Below are 18,627 nucleotides of genomic sequence, written 5' to 3' on the forward strand. Positions count from 1 at the left end.
TTATTTGTGCATATAATTCTATTGATATTAATCTTAGTCAATTGAAGGCTTTCAACATAACATAGCTAAAGTTGATTCAGATTAAATCTGAACAAAACTCAATTCGAAATTGATGAAGTAAGACTATTCAATTTGAAAAAAAATTAACTTTAAATTCAATCTAAACTGATTTGAATTTGACTTGTTCAATCTAAGTTTGATAGCTTGGATCAATACCAACCCTATCTCTAATGTTTATCTTTCATTTTCTTGACATAAAGCTCCAAAATTGACTGTTTTCATTCCATTAATAAATTAGGAGAAATACTGATACAACATTTGTACTGACATGAATAAAAATTATTCTTCACTAAATCACCCCTCATTATTCAGATAAATGTTTGCAAAACAATACATGGAGTGCCCAAGTAATTGATGAACAAACCTGTGATTCAGTTGAGAAAAGTTATCATGCTTTTCCAGCTGAACCGAAAAGACGCATCTTCTCTGCAACAACGGCTTTCATGGCATCTTTCGCAGCTGCCATGACATGGACCAGATCCTTCTTCGGGCTCTTCAGTGACTCCATATAAGCCGTGCGTACCTCGGTGTTCACGTTGAATTTCGTCACGCCTCTCTCTATACATCCCTGTTTGAAGCAAACAAATTTTGCATAAATGTTTAGTTTTTATTATTAATGTTATCCTTTTCGGTTATGAGTAATCTTCAGATGAAAAGAATTACCTTGATAAGTTCCACCGGCAAACCAGAGGCTCCATGGAGCACCAAATAGACACCTTTCTTTGAGCTCAAGGAGTGCAAATGCTAAACATGGAAGAAAAGAGGGAATATGAGCAAACAAATTAAGAATAATAAAGCTAGGGTTGAAAATGATGATATTATTGTAATAGACCAATACCGATATGAACACGAGTCCTAATGCTAACGTGTCATCAAGTTATCGGGTGTTATTTTATTTTTATTCAAAATCACTCAAACATAAATTAACATGTCAATGTTTATACATGTATTCATTGTTCATGCATAAAGTATCACCGTAATTGAGAATACAAAACCAAAATGAAGTAAGTTAGTCAAACAATAAGATGTTCCAAATTATTGTCTCATGTCAGCAAGGGAAAGTCACACTCTGCTGTCAAAAATGTTTTGTCAAATTTTAAATACAATAAGTTATAACTGTTGTACTCATTCTTTCCTTAAAGAGTAATTACTATGCACGAACAATGGATATAAATATAAATATAAATGTTAACGTGTTATTTTATGATTAGGTGATTGTGAATTAAAAATAAAGTAACACCTATCACATGATAACACATTAATATGTGCACCCATTTTTGCACTCTTATGAAAATGTTGTCAGCAACAAAAATATAAAACAAGTTTGATGGGTGAAAACTGTTTAACTACCAAGATGAAAAGCATGAAGAGTTCAAACTTAATTGGCATAGTGTAGGCGTCTTTCTCATTAGTGTTTAAAGTGTTAACATCAACATGTATTAATCTCAGACTCAACAAAAAAAGCTGAAATAGAAAAATCTATGAGATTTATACTTCACCTTCAGCAAATCGAGTCTCAGATCTGGGCCAGTTGAAGGGTACTTTCCATGGACATTTCCAATACACACAGCTAAAGCATCTATACCAGTCTCATCAATGAACTCTTCAGCCTGAAATTTAATATACAAAGATTATGACTATATTGACAATGTAAAGTGTGAGGAATGTTGTTTTTTTAATTACATGGCATCAGACCTGATTAACATCTGTCAGCTTTGCTTCATAATCTTCAACAGTTAAATCATCCTCTGTTCCTGACAATCTTCCTAGTTCGGCTTCTACCAACAGATCTTTTGAATGGGCTAAGCAAGATATGAACTTTGTAAACGAGATATTTTCCTTGAAGGGAAGATGTGAGCCATCAGCCATGACTGAATCAAAGCCCTGACATTGTTTGGATTCATTAAAGCAATTTCAGAGAAACTGTTACCAATGAAATAGTGGAAAGTCGCAAAAACTTATCCATTTTGTAACGACAAGATGGACTAATAATAGGACATTGACAGAAATTATGCTTAACTCACCAACTCAAGAGCTTCCATCAACTCTTGCTTTGAATTTCCATGATCGAAGTGAACAGTTATGGGCACCTGTCATACGTGGATATGCATAATAACTTCTGTAGTTAATATTTTAAGAAGTATGAAAAAAATTCATTCACAGACATTCATCATAAAATGCTGCTCCTACATATTCATATAATGATACACTATTTTCAGAGTCGGCCATTTGTTTCTTTTATCTGTTTGAGTCTGCAACACCCAAAACTAGGGCTTGTAAACAAGCCAAGTTCAAGCTCAAGTCCTCACTTTCATTCTCAAACTCAAACTAGCAACACCCAAACTCTGTAAATTCAAGCTCAAACTCAAGCCCCACCTTACTCCATTGAACCAGGCACAAACCAAATAATAATCAGTTTGGCTCATTGGCACCACTACCCAAAACAAACAAAGAAGACCATAGATGTCATGAAAAAGAAAAACCACTGATAAAACTTTCCACAAAGGTCAAAACATAAATAAGTTGGACATAATCAATGCAAGTAGTAAAGGGCTTTGTGCCAATAACCCCCGAAGTATGATTACTTTCATAGTTCTTTTCTATTTTTTTAGGTTTTCGATATAACATGAGAAGAACGTTAACAAATATCAGTAAAGCTATTAGGCAGTCAATAAACCATACTTTCGCTTTATAAATGCCTTATAGGATTCATCATCCCTCTATTTTAGTCCTAATACAACTTTATTTTACATAAATATAGAAAATATCACTTACGCTGGCCCTTTCAGCCGCAGAAATACAGCAAGCAACCAAAGGAATTCCTCCTTTTAAGGCACTAGGATGAATCTGGAAGAAGAAAATACATAATTTAGAAAATTTGCTGACATGAAAATTAAAGGAAAAAATTGACATCGAGATGGGATAGAGACTGATTCAAAAATTATGGAAATGCATAATACTAAATGCCAAGTACCAAATCTTGGACAATGTCCAAAATGTTTTTTGAATTGTAGACTGATTCTAACCTGTAAAATGGCCGGGCTACGCTCTTCCTCAGCCGCAGCAACAACTGCCTCCACTCCTTCCATGTTATAAACGTTGAATGCTCCAACAGCATATTTACCCGTTTCTGCATTCTTTTTATAGAAAAATATTGTCATTATTAGTGGATGAAACTAACCATAAAGATCTCATAATTGATCCTTACAAGAAGGAGCTCCTTTGTTGATGAAAGTCTAGCTGGTCGAGCCCAAGATTTCACCACTTGTGCAAGTGCATTATTGTTGCCAACATTACCTAAAGCAAATTTCAGAAGTTTTAAGATTAAAATACCTAATTTTAACAGATTGCAGAAACAAATAAAATTTCAATATACCAGGGAAAACTATGTATGGAACTCCTGGATGTCTACTTTCAGGACCTAGCTGCCATAAGGGAACACCAGCTAGAGCTTGCCCAACTACTTTGGCACGTTTTGCCTCTAGAGCTTTTGTGGCAGTGTCTGATGACGTAATTCCTCCCTAAAGAGGAAAAGAAAAAAAAACCATTTAAAAATTATAAACAATCATAAAATCTGGCACTTTCCTAAACAAAATTTAAAATCAACAAAATGGATACTCCCAATGAAAATTCAAACAAACCATTACAATCTTCAGATATTAATCTATCATTACATGCAAGTTCAATTTTTCCAAGTGGCTACTGTAGTCAGAATCTAGGGGCTGTAACCTAGGGTCAGTTTCTATAAATCCTTTAAAAGTTATTCTCTGTTAACAGTCATTAGGCAAAACACAAATTACGTATAGCATTACCATACATATTAGAAGATATTAAAAAGGGAAAGAGGAATGATATGGAATTCAAGAAGTCAGTGTCACGGATTAAAAAAGTCTCGGATGGTTGTCTTGGATTGAAGGGTCTTGTTGATGAGATGATTAAATACCATATAAATCTGTATATCACTTATTTTTATAGATACCCCGTTGATGTCGTTCTTTTATTAATTGAGTCGACATTTGGTCCACCTCTTCTTGTACCATAATATAAATTCCGAACATATACAAATGAAGTAAAAGGAGCATACAGCAGCTGTGGGTGCAATTGTAACAACAGACCACCCAATGTGAAGTATTGATATACCTTAGCAAGAATGTAACGAGGCCTTGTAGTTATACGCCTAACTATTTCCACCAGTGCAGAGCTCACCTTGAAATTGATTTCCAAACTCTCAGTAGGAGCTGCCAGAAAGATTCAAATGTCATTACAAGAACAAGAACAAAAGTAATATTTCCCTCCCTGAAGAAAAACCCATACTATCATCTGCATCTTTTCTCATAGTGAAAACACACTGCATCAAGTTTCAACATTTAAATATAAGCCTATATGTAAAACTTTTCAGCAATTTTCTTACAGGAAAAAATCATATATATATTTTTGCATATGTTCACACAGCCCATCTAATAAAAATTAAAAGCAAAAACATATTAAGGCAGAGGAAACTAACTTTTTCCGGTGATGAGTTCTCGGCTTGTCATTACAAGAGTATCTTTCTGACACCGAAGGAGTACATCTACCATCTCAACTGTCCTACTTATTTCCTCCTCTCTTTCTTCTAATGATTTCATTGCAACTTTATCAACAGATACCTATTCATCAGAAAGAATGACAATGAAGATTCTTTATGCCAATAATGCTCGAGGTTCAAAGACAGGTACTACTCTTACTGGGTGACTACAATCTCTGATGTTCTTTTACTAATAAAACTAAAATTGTGCCTAAAAGAGCACACAGAAACTGTGTTGGCTCACCTCGATGCTTCTTATGATATCTCCACACTGTGATTTAAGCTCTTCAACCTGTGGAATTAGAGAAATGTCATGTAAGACAATACAGAAAAACCAACATTGCAGGGAATTTCAGACAGAAAGTCAACCTGTTTTGTTGTTTTTGGTACATATGATCCCACAACTATGAGGCCACCATTTATTTCTCTGTTAATTCCCAAATCCTTTGGCACAATAGGAGCTATCGGGATAATTCCAATCCTAGCGGAAACAAAGCTAGCAGCAGTACGGCATATGAAAGATTTTCCCTTTAATTCTGCCTGTCAATTGAACATAGCTTAGAAAAGAACTTCCCAATGCTTTCAGCAATCCATGCCAAAGAATAAAAGGGTAAAACAATGTAAGAACAACTAAACATCATGCCTGGGTCATTCCAGCAGCAAAGACAGCCATGTCTCTCTCGCTAGCAGCATTAATTATGCACGTGGAACCCTGCTTCACCCAATAAATGAGAGGCATGGTGAATGATACTGTCCAATTTAATAGAGTTTCATAAGATTTCTCATAATTTTGTAAAGGAACCTTCATTAATTGACACTTGAAGAGTATGAAATGCATTTACTTGTATGCATATAATAAATAAAAATACAATAGTAGATCCATACATTAATTTTCCTTAATAGAGTTTATCAGATTCATATTAGAAAAACATCAAACACCTTTTGCAGACTGCAAAGATGTTCACAAACTGCATCTGGTCCTCCTTTCCTCAGAAGTTGGATAGAAATAGAAGCAACACTGCTGGCTGGAATCCGTCCTGCTGTTTTCTCTTCTACCCACTAAATTAAGAAAAAGAAAATTATAACAGCACAACTCAAACTCTGATACATGTTCAAGAATAGACAGAACCGTTATCACTTAAATAGCGAATATAATTATCTAGACCTCTCGAAGGTTTGACGACTTATAGCCAAACGCAGCATCCTTCGCAAACTCTGTGTCTCCAGCCGGTACAAGCCTACAAATATCGTTATCCACAACTGTGTTAACATCGGCAGAAGCAATCTCTAGCTTTTCTAGTGGTATGTGCACTGCACAAGGGAAGGCATGACAAAAGACATACCGATCACCGTCTGCAACATAATGTATATCTTCAATAGTATAACGACCTCCTTGAAGGAAAAAAGGGCAAATTATTGATGCATCCATTTCACCCAATACTGAAACAGCAGCATCTATCTCCTATTAAAAATCAGGCAGCATCATGTCATTACGAAGTTAAAAGTTTAAGTTCCTGCACTGTTGACAGTACAATAATGAATTCATAAACATTTCTGTCCTTGCCTCTGGAAAATGACCACGTAATGTTGAATCGCCTCTCAAAACTACTGTGTACTTAGTATTTTCAACCAAATTAGCTGCTGTACAAAGGTTTCTGCAGATATCTTTAGTCAATTCACTGGCCTGTGAAAAACCAATCCTCTAATCAGAAATTCAAGTCTTAAAAAATGCGTACAGAGAATATCACTGATTGAAAGAAATTTCAACCCAAGAAACCAATGTATATTGATAAAAATACGAATCAAGAATTAAATAATATCAACACCTTGAAGAAGAAATTACCTTTTCAGAGTTCAGTGCCCTGGAGTTGGTCAAAATGAAGAAGCACAAAGGTTTCTTTGAAAACTGCTCAACAAGTGACTCAACACTCCTGCAGAGAAGAGCCCACAATTTGGAGACATGAAGAATGCTTTAAGAAAAGTTCCATTTGTTGAAGTACAATGATATTTTGTACCTAGTTTCTAATTACAGAATAGAAATAAATCAAAAATCTAAAATGTTATGATTTCCCCTCAAAGATTAAAAAAAAATATATCAATCTGGGTTTCACAATAATAAAATAAATAAATTCTGATCCCTCATATGTGACAATGTCTAGATAACAATTGGAAAAGGAAATATATAATCGTACAGAAATAATCAATCCCACCATTCTGTTAATACTTCAATATCATGAACAGTCTGGGTCCCAGTTGGATCATCATCTAGAACAACAAGAGTCTTTGAAATGTTCTGAATCAGTCCCTTTATATCATCAATGGGATCCACTGGCCACACAGATGGCAGAGATTGCAAGACAACTTCTTTCTTAACCATGGGAAGCTTTCCTTCAACTCTAACACCAGTAAGCGTTTCATAGACCTATGGAACACAGTCATTACACCTTGGCAGCAAGTATAGAGCAATCATTGGCGATATTTATTATCTTACAATAATGCTAAGTTCAAGCAAATCATTAGCAGTTCTATGGCAATGGAAGAATTTTAATTATTTTGGACCTTAAAGAGATTTTTGTTATTCAATAAAACCTCAGAGGGTTTAATGTCATTTACTCTTACAAATAATGTAAAACTCGTTAGTAACATAAACTTAGTTAGCTGAAAAAATATTTATTACATAAAAGTTCAGTTATTATAGAACTTACTCTGGGCTTGCCTGGGTGCCTTTTAAAGGGATCATTCTAAAAATTATACTACTTGTAATTTTACACAATAAAAGTAATTGGATGTAGTTTTCATAGGGCTTTCTGAAATTTTACTTCATAAAGATGCATGGATGTAGTTTTTTTAAGGGTTATCTTAGTTTTAAGGGTCTGCTAGGGGGTTATCTGTAATAATTAAATTTTCAATAATATAACCGGTCTAGCCCAGGTATACAATGGACTTGAATTTTTTTCAGAGCCAGACCAGGTCTGTTTAACATCCCTAAAATAAAACTGGTAGTAGCTTTAAAAAAATTATTTTGAAACATAGGCTGTGAAACTAAAACTAGTAACATAGAACCTAGGAATTGAAATTTGTAAACATCACGCAATTAGATAAGAAATTTTAAAATTTTAAAATTTTAAAATACTTGAACATAATTGAAATATTTTAAATTAAAAATAACGACTGAATGTGACCTAACTATTCATATATGATGTTAGAACACCAGCAAAAAAAAAGAAAATTCTGAGCTGCTTGGCATAAATTTTCTATTTCCTCATTTTCATGTGAATATAACAATCCAGATGATAATTAAACAACAAAAACTCCCTCCCAGAATAATAGACATAAACCACAGCCGAATTTTACATTGCATATTTATTTGTTTTTAATTTCGGTGAAAAAACACAATATCATACCTTAACCACACCAGCATCATCTTGACGACCCCAGCCAGCGGCAGAGCCTGCTCAAAAGTAACATCACGAGTGGTACTATATGCGAACTCACTCAAATATTATATCAAGAAAATAATAGACAACAAAATAATATCCATTTTCAACAAACAAACTGATACTGCAATATCTTTTCCTGCTGTTAGAACTGTTCAATGAAGACCATTTGCTAAATGAAAGCATTCCATGCAATCTTACTATATATTATTCCATCAATTTGCAATAAAGCTATTATTTGAACTTGTTAACTCTGGTCAAACTCTATGAGACTTCATGGGGACACAGAAACTTAGTTTAGTTCAAGGAGACCCACCATAAGACAAACAAGAGACTGGAACAGCTCAATTGGCAAGAAAAATATAGAAGACAAAATTTACATATGGTATCTGAAAACACAAAGAAATACCAAGGGTGCATAGGAATCAGACTTGGCAGCAGTGTGTAAAGAATTCTCTCCCAAGTTTCCTCATATAAAGAACTGTATTTCATCAATAATAATAAGGCATTTGACAATAAAAAAGTGTCCCTTTCTCCCCTTCAATCAATTTTATTGCTATTTCAAAGAAAAGTATGCAGGGCCAAGCAAAGCAGGCTTCATTCTCTAAGATCATCAACATCAATAATAATTGTAAACTAATGGAAAATCGGAGAGAATCTAAATTTATGGAAAACGTCTTCTAAAGTTAAAAGCAGAAACAAAAACAAAATAAACACAAAATGGGCTGGACCAAATTTACTATAAAAGTCAAGTACTCTTCACCTGCCAAGAATAATTGGTGTGCAATAGTTGAAATAAGCAGTGGAACTTTTTTAGCTGAGCTTTCTTGAGTAACAATTCCCTGTATAAAAATTATAAGTTATAAAAATTGTACCATACTACCAATTATTTATTAAAACAGGTATTTCATTCAACATGAAGAGTGACCAATGTTTTAGCTGACCAGATCCTTCACAAAGATATCAAGTGCTGAGTAAGGTGTGTAGTCATTGTCCAACATATGTGGACCACGATTCTCAAACATCCTGCAAAAGATGTCAAGTCTGCTCAGGACTAACTTATAAACTTATGATACTCACACTATCAAATCTGCAACAACAATGAGTCTTGATAGTCATTTGTCAAAAAGAACTTCATATGACAAATATGTAAATTGTGATAAAATGACTAGTGATAAATTTTTGAAACATTGTACGAATATATAAGAATTTTTGTGAACATTGTTACCAATTCTAAAGGTGATAACTATTCATGTGGCATAATTGTATAGTGTCATCAGATTATGTTAGCACAATCCATTACAGTGTCACTAGAGTCAGGAACATTAAAATCATGAATTAAGGTTAGATAGGTCTGCAGCCAAAAGGTTATTTAATGCCAATTCTTATAGATTTTGACAGTTAACCTTTGCCAGTCAAAATCAAATAAAATTGAAGTTAACCAACACAACTCACAAGAACACTTTAAGAAATGAAGCAATTACTTAAGATATAATATAAAATAGCTAATTGATTTCCGCATGATTCATACCAAGAAGTTCCCCCACTGTTAGAGATGATATCAAATAACACTCTGGTATTAAGACCTAATCGAGCTCCAAAGGCCATTGCCTCAGCTGCTGATGCTATATGGACTCCAGCAAGCAACTGATTAACCATCTTTACACCACTGCAGGACATAGAAAACGTAACTACAATAACTACTCATTTCCAAGGACATCCAAAATACCCAATGCATAACATACCTTCCTGCACCACAACCGCCTCTGATAATATAAAGCTTCTCACTTAATGCTGTTCAGGGTCAAAATCACATGTAAATTTAGAAATCTTTTCCACTGAAGAATGGATATTATATGAAATATCATTACCTGAGAGAACTGAACCCACGCTTGTAAGGGCTTCATCTGTACCGGCAGCCATTATCTGATTAAAAAAAACCATAATTGCAAATGTGGTCAACAAAAATCTTAATTTTTTTTTTTTTAAAAAAGTGTCCTCCAAGGTAAAAGGTCTTTGCACACCGTAAGTTCTCCCATGGATGCCCTCTTAACACCACCAGAAACAGGAGCATCTACCAACTTCAAATTCTTGCCTTCAACTACGACATTGGTATATACATTAGTGTATGAAAGAACCATAAGGGAACAGAACTGTTGACGAGTTATAAATGTGTTTCATATCTCTCATAAAAATTCAATGGAAGAAAAGAAACCATAAGTTTGAAAACCAGAGTGTTCTACATTTTCAGTTTACTTTTATTTTTTGTACTGTTGATCCACTCCTTAATAATTCTCCTTTTTCATTTTTCCCAAAAAGTTTCTCATTTCCTACTCCCAAAAAAGAAAAGAAAGAGAAACCAACTTCAGCCCCATCTCTTCACACAGCAAAGTTTACTTGGTCTAATCTAAGGTCAAGTGTAGTAAGCTAATGGATTAAATAGATTTTCTTTATCAACTGAAATGGCAGTAATTGTTCCCTGATGTGAGAATAGAAGACATCACTAGAACAACATTTGGTAACTGTTCTATTACAGCGGATTCTAATTTCATGAAGTGGGACCCAATACCCTTTGAATCTAAAAAAATTTCACCAAAGTATTGTAATCTTAGTGTTCCATTATGCCACTTGCAACCTTACAAATGGGTGCTTCAAGTTCAATAAGTAAACAATAGAGATGTAAAATCACCAAGCTGGAGTTGTGGTTTGCATAAGCAAAGAATTGATAAATATATCAGATCAAGGGCATACGTTGCAAACGCCGCTCTAGTTGACTCACGAATTCCAGAGAAACGGTGGATGAAAGGATTATTGATGCTCCAGATGGAAGAGCTATAAGAAAAGGCACAATGCTGTTAGAGCAGCTGAAAATATGCTGATGATATAATGACTTGAGAATTACCTGGAACTGCACCACGATCTCCATACAAAACACTATTTGCTTGAGATTCATTTGTAACCATGACTACAAGTACATCAATCTCTGAAACAGAAAATGCGTCAAAAGGAAGTATTTAGTGCCATGAATAACATTGAAGCAAGATGTATTATGACAAAGTTCCAAAAGTTTGATGCTCAATTATCCAATCAACTAAGGAATTGAGATACAAAGGAAAAGGGACTTATGTGCTTGTACATCAACAGGCAAACACACACAAATATGTATAAATGAGTTTATAAGCAGCACAAAGACTAGCTGCATGTAATTACACCACACTAGTCCAGAGAAATGGCATCATTTTCAAGCATAAGATGGCAAAATATTTGATGTTACAATAACTTCAAGCCTTAGGCAGCAATGGTTAGCTTGTTGAAGCTCCATAATTGCCAGGTTAAGTCTCATAGGCAATCAGTTTTTTATTCTTATTCAATTGCTTATTTACAAACTTGGATTGGTAGACTTTTAAAAAATGACTCATACCTCTAGATACTTCATCTGGAGAGTTCGCAATTAAGCCACCAGCATTTTGAAATCGAGTAAGCGTTGGCTTATAAACCTGAATTTGTAGAAAGATGCAAATAAATTGACATTTAAATATAGTGATGTGGAAAAGACATCTAAAGCAAACATCCCCTCAGAAACCCATATACATTTTGCATTCAGGCTGGAAATATCCATATAATCTGGTATGGAGGTCCAAACTAAAGGTTCAAGTGACTAGTTTGAAAGATCCAATTCACATTAAAAGCCATATTAGAACTATATGAAACCAATATGGGTACTAAACATTACTAAAATACACTCCCTCAGGAACAAGCCCCAAAGAAGACATAATTTAATCCTTGTACTATGACTGGAAACAGATAGGCATAGAATCCAGAAACTAAACAGGTACTTGACACAAAAAAGAAGAACTCAACATGGAGATAAACAAGTCTCTAATGCCATACTGAAAAAATAAACCAAGAGCTCAAGCTGTTTGGTGGAGAAGCCTAACTTGTATGCATCCCTATTATAACAATCAAGTGCAATTAAATTGAACATTATTTTACAGTCACCTACACCCACCCTCCTAGGATCCAGATACAATGAAACAGTCTCAGGCCACCTCTAGTACCTAAATTCATGACAGCAAATAACCAAATAAAACAGTCAAAACTCTTCACAGTGCCAAATGGAATGTCAACATTTCAAATGCATGAACAGGTGATCAGGCCAACAGGAAGACCAAAGGAGAAGACCACAACTTTTGCCATTACAACAAAGACAGTTCAGATGAGACACTATAGGCACTATTTTATCCTTGTATACACAGAAAGTAGATTTTGAATATCAAGAGCCTTAATAAATATGTCAGTGAGCAAATAACTGCTTTATTTCTTCACACTTCTAAGAAAGGAAAGAAAACAAAATAGCATTTGCTATGTCATCTTCTTTGTTAATTGAAAGAGTGATCCTCCAAGGAGGTGTTTAAAAGCTTACACAAGACAACCGAAGGCTATTGACATAATTCTATATCAAGAGTGGATTTTCTTTCAAAACCCTATATCAAGCTGGATCAGCAAAGGTTTCAGACTTTCAACACAGATAGATTGAAGCAAGGAATGACATCATAACCAGTAAAACAGAAATACAATCTCATCAAGTGAAACCAGACACACAATTATCAATATATCAAACAATCTCATCAAATATTTGACACTCTTAATAGAGAAAGATGGAAATGAAGGATTACATCATAACCAACAACAGAGAAAAATTTCAGAAGGTGAGTAGCCATGCCAAATCCCATTGCTCCAAGGCCAATGAAACCAACTCGCTTAACATTATTTGATTTGGCAATAATTTGTTGTGCTAGTTGCTCCGGATCATAGGCTTCCTGATTGACTGCATCAGTGATATTCACCCCCATTACTTTTTCCCAAACCTGTTGAAGAACTGTGCAGTGAGTATATAGATATGACCAAATCAAAGCTTTGAAATCGGGAACTTGGTAGTTTTTAAGTAAATTTTTGGTCTATGAGAATGCATACACCAAGTCAGCTTGTTTTGCAACTTGACTAAAAGAAAGAAAATGAAAACTCTACAGACTAACCTTGACCAATGGGGTGCTACCATCATCACCATGAACGTGAGACCCTGAAAAGGAAATGTAAATCACATGTAAGACGAAAACCGCATGTTTTAAACTCCTCAAAGATCATCACATGATGTGGCAATATAAGATAAACAGCAGAACCAGATTGCTACCATGAAGTAGTTGTTGACAAGCAACAGCCAAAAGTGGAAGAGGAAAAGTAAGAGTCTTAGCCATGTCCAAAATAATACCCTTCAATTCAAAATGTTCCATTAGAATTCTTTCATGTCATAAAAACATCATGTAGGGGTTCAAAAAGAGAGGATCATACATGATAATTTAAAAGCCACAAAGTGTTGATATTATAATTTGATACTTATTTTCCTTGCAGTATTAGCTCATGATAATCAACTTACATGATTGAAATTGTTGTCAACATGATTGTTAAAAGAAAAAAAATAAAGTTACATTAACATGCACTGCTAATAGAAGTTCTATGTAATTACAAAAAATCATTAAGTTGAAAAAAAAAAAATAGAGTAAACATTATGTGTTATTGAGATACATGATAACCTTATTTCTGAAAAAACACACTCCTCAGTTGTAGTGGATGGTTTAAGGAATCTACTGAGATTTAAATTGAAACCCTTTTTATGCAGAAAGTAAAGAAAAAAGTTCCTTAATCAATGATATGAACATGAACTTGATAAATTTTCACTTAATATTTGGAATAAACTTATTAAAGGTACCACATGCAAACTATAGAACTTTAATGGAAAATAGTTGCCTAGTAATAACATGAAAACTGGTTAGCTCCAAGAAACAATATTGTATACAAAAGTATCCCGTATAAGGGACTAGATTCTACAAAGCTTAAGAATTTTTCATTCTTACCAAATTCTGAATATATGGATTCAGGAAATGAAATTTCACATCACCCCTCAACAACTGGGGAATGTGATTCTTGAAAATCCTGCATATGAACACCCCCACCAAGATATAATGAAAACCAAAAACAAAATAATATGCATGGTTTAAGCATTAAACAAAGTACAAGCAGGAAGTCAGATACACATAAACCATCTAAAATTGTGAAAAAGCAATAGCTTCAGCTGATGACTCAGAATTCTTTAATTGATAGAAACACAGGGAATGGAAAATCTGGCCACTGAGTTTTTTACTGGTTATGTGGAGTGTATGGCCATCATATGAGCAATGGTGAAAGGTACATAGAGGTAGGATGTCATGTATAGATCGTGGTTCAAACTGGGTGTGTTTGACCTTTATGAGACAGCTTCAGAGGGAGTTTTCTTTGCATTTAGGTTGTGCTTTATGATGTGAGGGCTTTGGGCTAGACAGAGACCTACAACATTTCATTATTGCCACAGGAGGAGAAAATAAAATAAGCAAAATTTCAGTAGCATCAAACCATGAATTTCCAGCAGCATTGGAAATGATATCATAGAGAATTAATGGATGAATCCCAACTTTAGCACCAAGAGCTATAGCCTCTACAGAAGCAATAAGGTGAATGCCCTCGAGTAGTTCATTAACCATTTTAGATTTGCTGCAATAAGAGAGGAATCAAAATTGAATAGCAAATTCTAAAATATCAAGTACCACAAGAAAAACTCTAAATTATCCAAATAACTTTATCATGTCAAGAAACATACAAGTAAACAATTTATATTATTAAATAGCTTGTCAGCAATTATTCCACTTTCAGATGAATGAGCTAGCATTACTTACCATAACAATTATATAAAAGAATTTTTCAATATAACAGTAATTGGCTGAAAAAAAAAAAAAACCTTGAAGACTGAAAAGAATATATACCTTCCAGCACCAAGTTCACCCTCAAAAACATAAAGCTTTTCACACATAGCTGTTAACAAATTACAATAATTTGAGAAATGAAAAAGACATATTAAAAATTATAGAACCACATCAGGGATTTCTCATAAAAATATTAAGAAGATACAAACAAATTTACCTGAGAGAAATGGTCGCGCCCTCGCGATGGCATTTGACCTTCCTGAAGATGTTATCTAAACAGTTCCCATGTTACCAATTCAATCGATGTAAACAGTCATAATGAGAAGGGTGTTATGAGTCTAGGAAGAAAAAAAAAAACAAATAGAAAAAACAATGTTATTCAAGATGTATGTTACCATAACTTTCCCCTTCAAAACCTCAGACATTCCCCTAGAGACATAGGCATCAACCAGATAAGCTGTCTCACCATTCTCTGAATGAAAAAAAAGGACAATTTCAGCAAAAACTTTGGCGACTAGTATTGTATTTAATATAAGGAAAGAAAATATGAGAACAGTGAAGACATAATTCGTATGAACAATAACTTGCAATGCATAAATATTCATGGCACTATGATAACAACCTTGGAATCACCCTTTACAGTTTATTGATGGAACTAATAAAATAGGAAGAGGGAGACGTAGGAGTTTCAAAAATGTGTCATTGTTTGGACCATAAGAATAGTGAAGAGATAATTAGTATGAACAATATGCATTAATGGGCCTCAAAAATGCAAATGAGGTTGCCTGAAAGATTCTTCTCCAATTTCTGGAAATGTGATGGCAACATGGTTGAACGAAGAATTAAGACTGAACCTTTGTGCAACCCTGCAAACCAGTGAAGGTACACCATTTGTAGATCAGAAAAGTGACCAAAATTTATATCACCAATTTAATATAACTCAATCTATCGACCTTTTAATGCACCCTCGTGACCAAAGATTAAAGCATCGATTTGATCAGCATGAGATATTAGCACAACCAATGCTGCTACATCTGCACATGGAAATAAAACATTGGAAATAATGAGATTGTTTAAGGCAAAACTTTTGCACATGAGAAAGATCACATAAAACAATAACTAATTTCATTGACCTCCCTCAAGGTCTAGTTAGTGCTCATACATCAAATCTATGAAATCAGGATACTAAATTACTTTTATAATACTCATGCAAAAAAGGTAAATTCATGTTTGGCTTAGGTTAATTATTATACTTCTCACAAATCCAAACACAACATTCACATAGACATTTTCTATTGAATTCCTTAATTTTCTAATAAAACTAAATAAACCAGAAACGAAGATGATCAAATAAGAATCAAATGTGAAAAACCTTTCCCTGCCTCCCGAGGGCTCGCACATCTAGTCCCCCCTAACTTCAGAAAATCATTTATCAAAGGTTCACGTATCTGTTGATAAAAAAAATTAAACATGAAATTAACACTTTAAACAAAATATTTAGTGGTACTATAATGATATCAAGAACAAACTTAGAGTAGTGCCAATTAAATTTCTGGTTGTTTATCAGAAAGAGTGCAGTGGGATATGTGACATGCAAATAATTTATCTGAAATTTTACTTTTCGAAAGAAAAACATAATTATTTGTACATCATTCAAATATAAAGCCAGACAAAATCTTAATGCATGTACCTCATGTTCCACTACAGTTTTCATTTCAAAAGAAACAATGTTAATTATATAAAAATCAGAAACAATTACCAAAAGCTTCCGAGAACTTCAAATTTTGACAACAGCCTATTAAACTAAGAGAAAATAATTATCTGTTCTAGAAAATCACAATGATTTGAGTTGATGAAATCTAGTAAACTAAGTATCTGGCTTCATCATACATTAACATAACAAAATTTCCCAGTAATTTAAACTATTTAACAGTAAATATGTAGAGGTATTTTCACACTATTGAAAGCCGTGTATTTACTCAATTCAATGGTCAAAACTCGCATTGAAATAACTACTTAAAATCCTCCAAATGAAATAAAAAAAATTATATATGATTAACAACTGCATCAAAAGTTCACTATGACAAATTTTCCAGTATTATAAATTCATAAATAAATCATAGCTTCAAATTTTCCAGTATTAGCAACTTCATCAAAGTCCAGTACGACATATTTTCCAGTATTTTAAATTCATGTATAAATTCATAAATTCAAATTTTCCAATATTAACAGCTTCATCTAAAGTTCAGTACGACAAATTTTCCAGTATGTTTTAAATTCATTAACATATAAATAATTAAAAAATGAATTCAAATTCAACGGAACTAAAACTTAAGCTCTTGAGACATCCAAAACAAGCCGCAGAACAACTACTATACAAGAAACCCAATGTTTATAGATAAGTACTCATATAAATGATGAACAAATTAAATAAAAGTGTATCTGTGTACATATATATAGTTATGAACAAAAGGCAACCTCAAAAGCCTGTGTATTGAAACCGGAGCGAAGAAGTGAGGCGGCCATGTCCAAGCTCAATTCGTCGAGGCCGACGAAGCCAACACTACCTTGAGACGCCATTGCAATTTCACGGAGAGAGATTTTTTTTTTTTTTTTTCAGCTAAAGTTACAGGAGCACTTTGAAGCGGCAATATATAATGGCCATTTCTGATAACTTCTACACGTCACTTGCTAGCTTCATGTTACAAATTTCAATCGGCTCCGAGGTCTTGTACAATGATGAGATTCGCTTTAAGGTTTTTAAAATAACAAAAACCCCCTTATTACTTAGGTTTGGATTTGATCTAAGCCAAGTTTAAGCAAGATTTAGTTCAAAATCAGTTCAAACTCCAAAAATTTAGCTCTAATTTGATGATTTGAGATTCTAAGTCAATTCAAAAATAAATTTTACTTTGAGTCAGCTCTAATTTGAGTAAACTTGAACTCATATATTCAATTAAAATCTAACTTATTTTATAAATATCGATTCAATCTTTAATTTCAATTCGTTTTATTTAATCTAAACTTGAATTCAAACTTAAGTAGTCTAAATCGAATTTAATCCTTATTATTATTAATTAACTATTAATTTATCGTTAAAACTTTTACACCAATAAAGGGTTAAATAATATTACTAATCTATCATTCTATCATTTATTTTAGAGTAATGTTACTTATAATTATAATGAGTATCAATGATTAATTATATTATTAGATATTATTGCATTTGTAATTCAAAATAATTCAATTATATAATAAAATATTATTATTAATATTTAAATGAGTATTATATAACATCTAAAATTAAGATTACATTCGATTGAAATTCTAATCAAATAAACTAAATTCAAGTGAAATTAAATCAAATTTAAAATAAAATTATTTTTCAATCGAATATATGACTTAACTCATTGATCTTAAGAACTCTTGAACCTTTTTATTTTTGAAAACTTTGCTTATGTCAATTGTAACTCTACCTAAAATGTAGGTTCGTAAGGGTAGAATAACTCTTTGTTAGTTTGAAAAACTTGAGGGTGCTTTTAATAGCTCTGACATTAAGTGGGGTATATGAAAATGAACTCCACAATCATTTTTAATTGGTAGGCTCCGAGATTTTTTTTATATAAATCTGTAATTTGCTGAGCTGGCATCTCAATAGGACAGCTCTTAAAAATCCTTAATTAATAGATTAAATTTCTTATTGTGTATGTGACTAAATAAGTAACTTTAATTTTTGATAAGGAGACTATTGTTACACGTCATAATTAGTGTT

General features: G+C 33.3%; 1 protein-coding gene across 2 annotated transcripts; it reads right to left on the reverse strand.

The window, feature by feature from the left end:
- Positions 1-261: 261 nt before the first annotated feature.
- LOC123196112 lies at positions 262-17,490 on the reverse strand. 2 transcript variants are annotated; one of them, XM_044609993.1, is made up of 42 exons: positions 17,334-17,490; positions 16,228-16,303; positions 15,809-15,889; positions 15,641-15,721; positions 15,251-15,327; positions 15,073-15,127; positions 14,916-14,964; positions 14,509-14,646; positions 13,974-14,052; positions 13,253-13,331; positions 13,098-13,141; positions 12,738-12,929; positions 11,483-11,558; positions 10,964-11,044; positions 10,813-10,893; positions 10,086-10,162; positions 9,933-9,987; positions 9,807-9,855; positions 9,593-9,730; positions 9,006-9,087; positions 8,825-8,903; positions 8,029-8,075; positions 6,835-7,046; positions 6,468-6,555; positions 6,189-6,308; positions 5,968-6,086; positions 5,790-5,862; positions 5,564-5,683; positions 5,268-5,336; positions 4,994-5,164; positions 4,869-4,916; positions 4,565-4,706; positions 4,201-4,298; positions 3,437-3,581; positions 3,269-3,357; positions 3,087-3,197; positions 2,836-2,907; positions 2,085-2,150; positions 1,756-1,944; positions 1,560-1,670; positions 724-804; positions 262-628 (listed from the first exon to the last, which is right to left on the reverse strand). In XM_044609993.1, the coding sequence occupies exons 1-42, from the start codon at positions 17,433-17,435 to the stop codon at positions 449-451; spliced, it is 4,122 nt and encodes a 1,373-aa protein (XP_044465928.1). In that variant the 5' UTR covers positions 17,436-17,490; the 3' UTR covers positions 262-448. The 2 variants fall into 2 exon arrangements, with proteins under 2 accessions (XP_044465928.1, XP_044465929.1); XM_044609994.1 differs by lacking the exon at positions 16,228-16,303 and having other exon boundaries at positions 17,334-17,468.
- Positions 17,491-18,627: the final 1,137 nt, after the last annotated feature.

This window comes from Mangifera indica, chromosome 14 (genome assembly GCF_011075055.1).
Source record: "Mangifera indica cultivar Alphonso chromosome 14, CATAS_Mindica_2.1, whole genome shotgun sequence".
Classification (NCBI taxonomy): domain Eukaryota; kingdom Viridiplantae; phylum Streptophyta; class Magnoliopsida; order Sapindales; family Anacardiaceae; genus Mangifera; species Mangifera indica.

What these genes read in the sequence shown, in the direction of transcription:
- LOC123196112 (XM_044609993.1), bottom strand. Translation starts at nt 17,435, where the DNA reads ATGGCGTCTCAAGGTAGTGTTGGCTTCGTCGGCCTCGACGAATTGAGC. An exon ending in TCTCTGTTGTTGGTTATGAT is followed by an intron (nt 11,559 to 12,737) that starts GTAATCCTTCAT and finishes CTACAAATTCAG; the next exon opens with GTTTATAAGCCAACGCTTAC. An exon ending in GGCGGTTGTGGTGCAGGAAG is followed by an intron (nt 9,731 to 9,806) that starts GTATGTTATGCA and finishes TATGTCCTGCAG; the next exon opens with TGGTGTAAAGATGGTTAATC.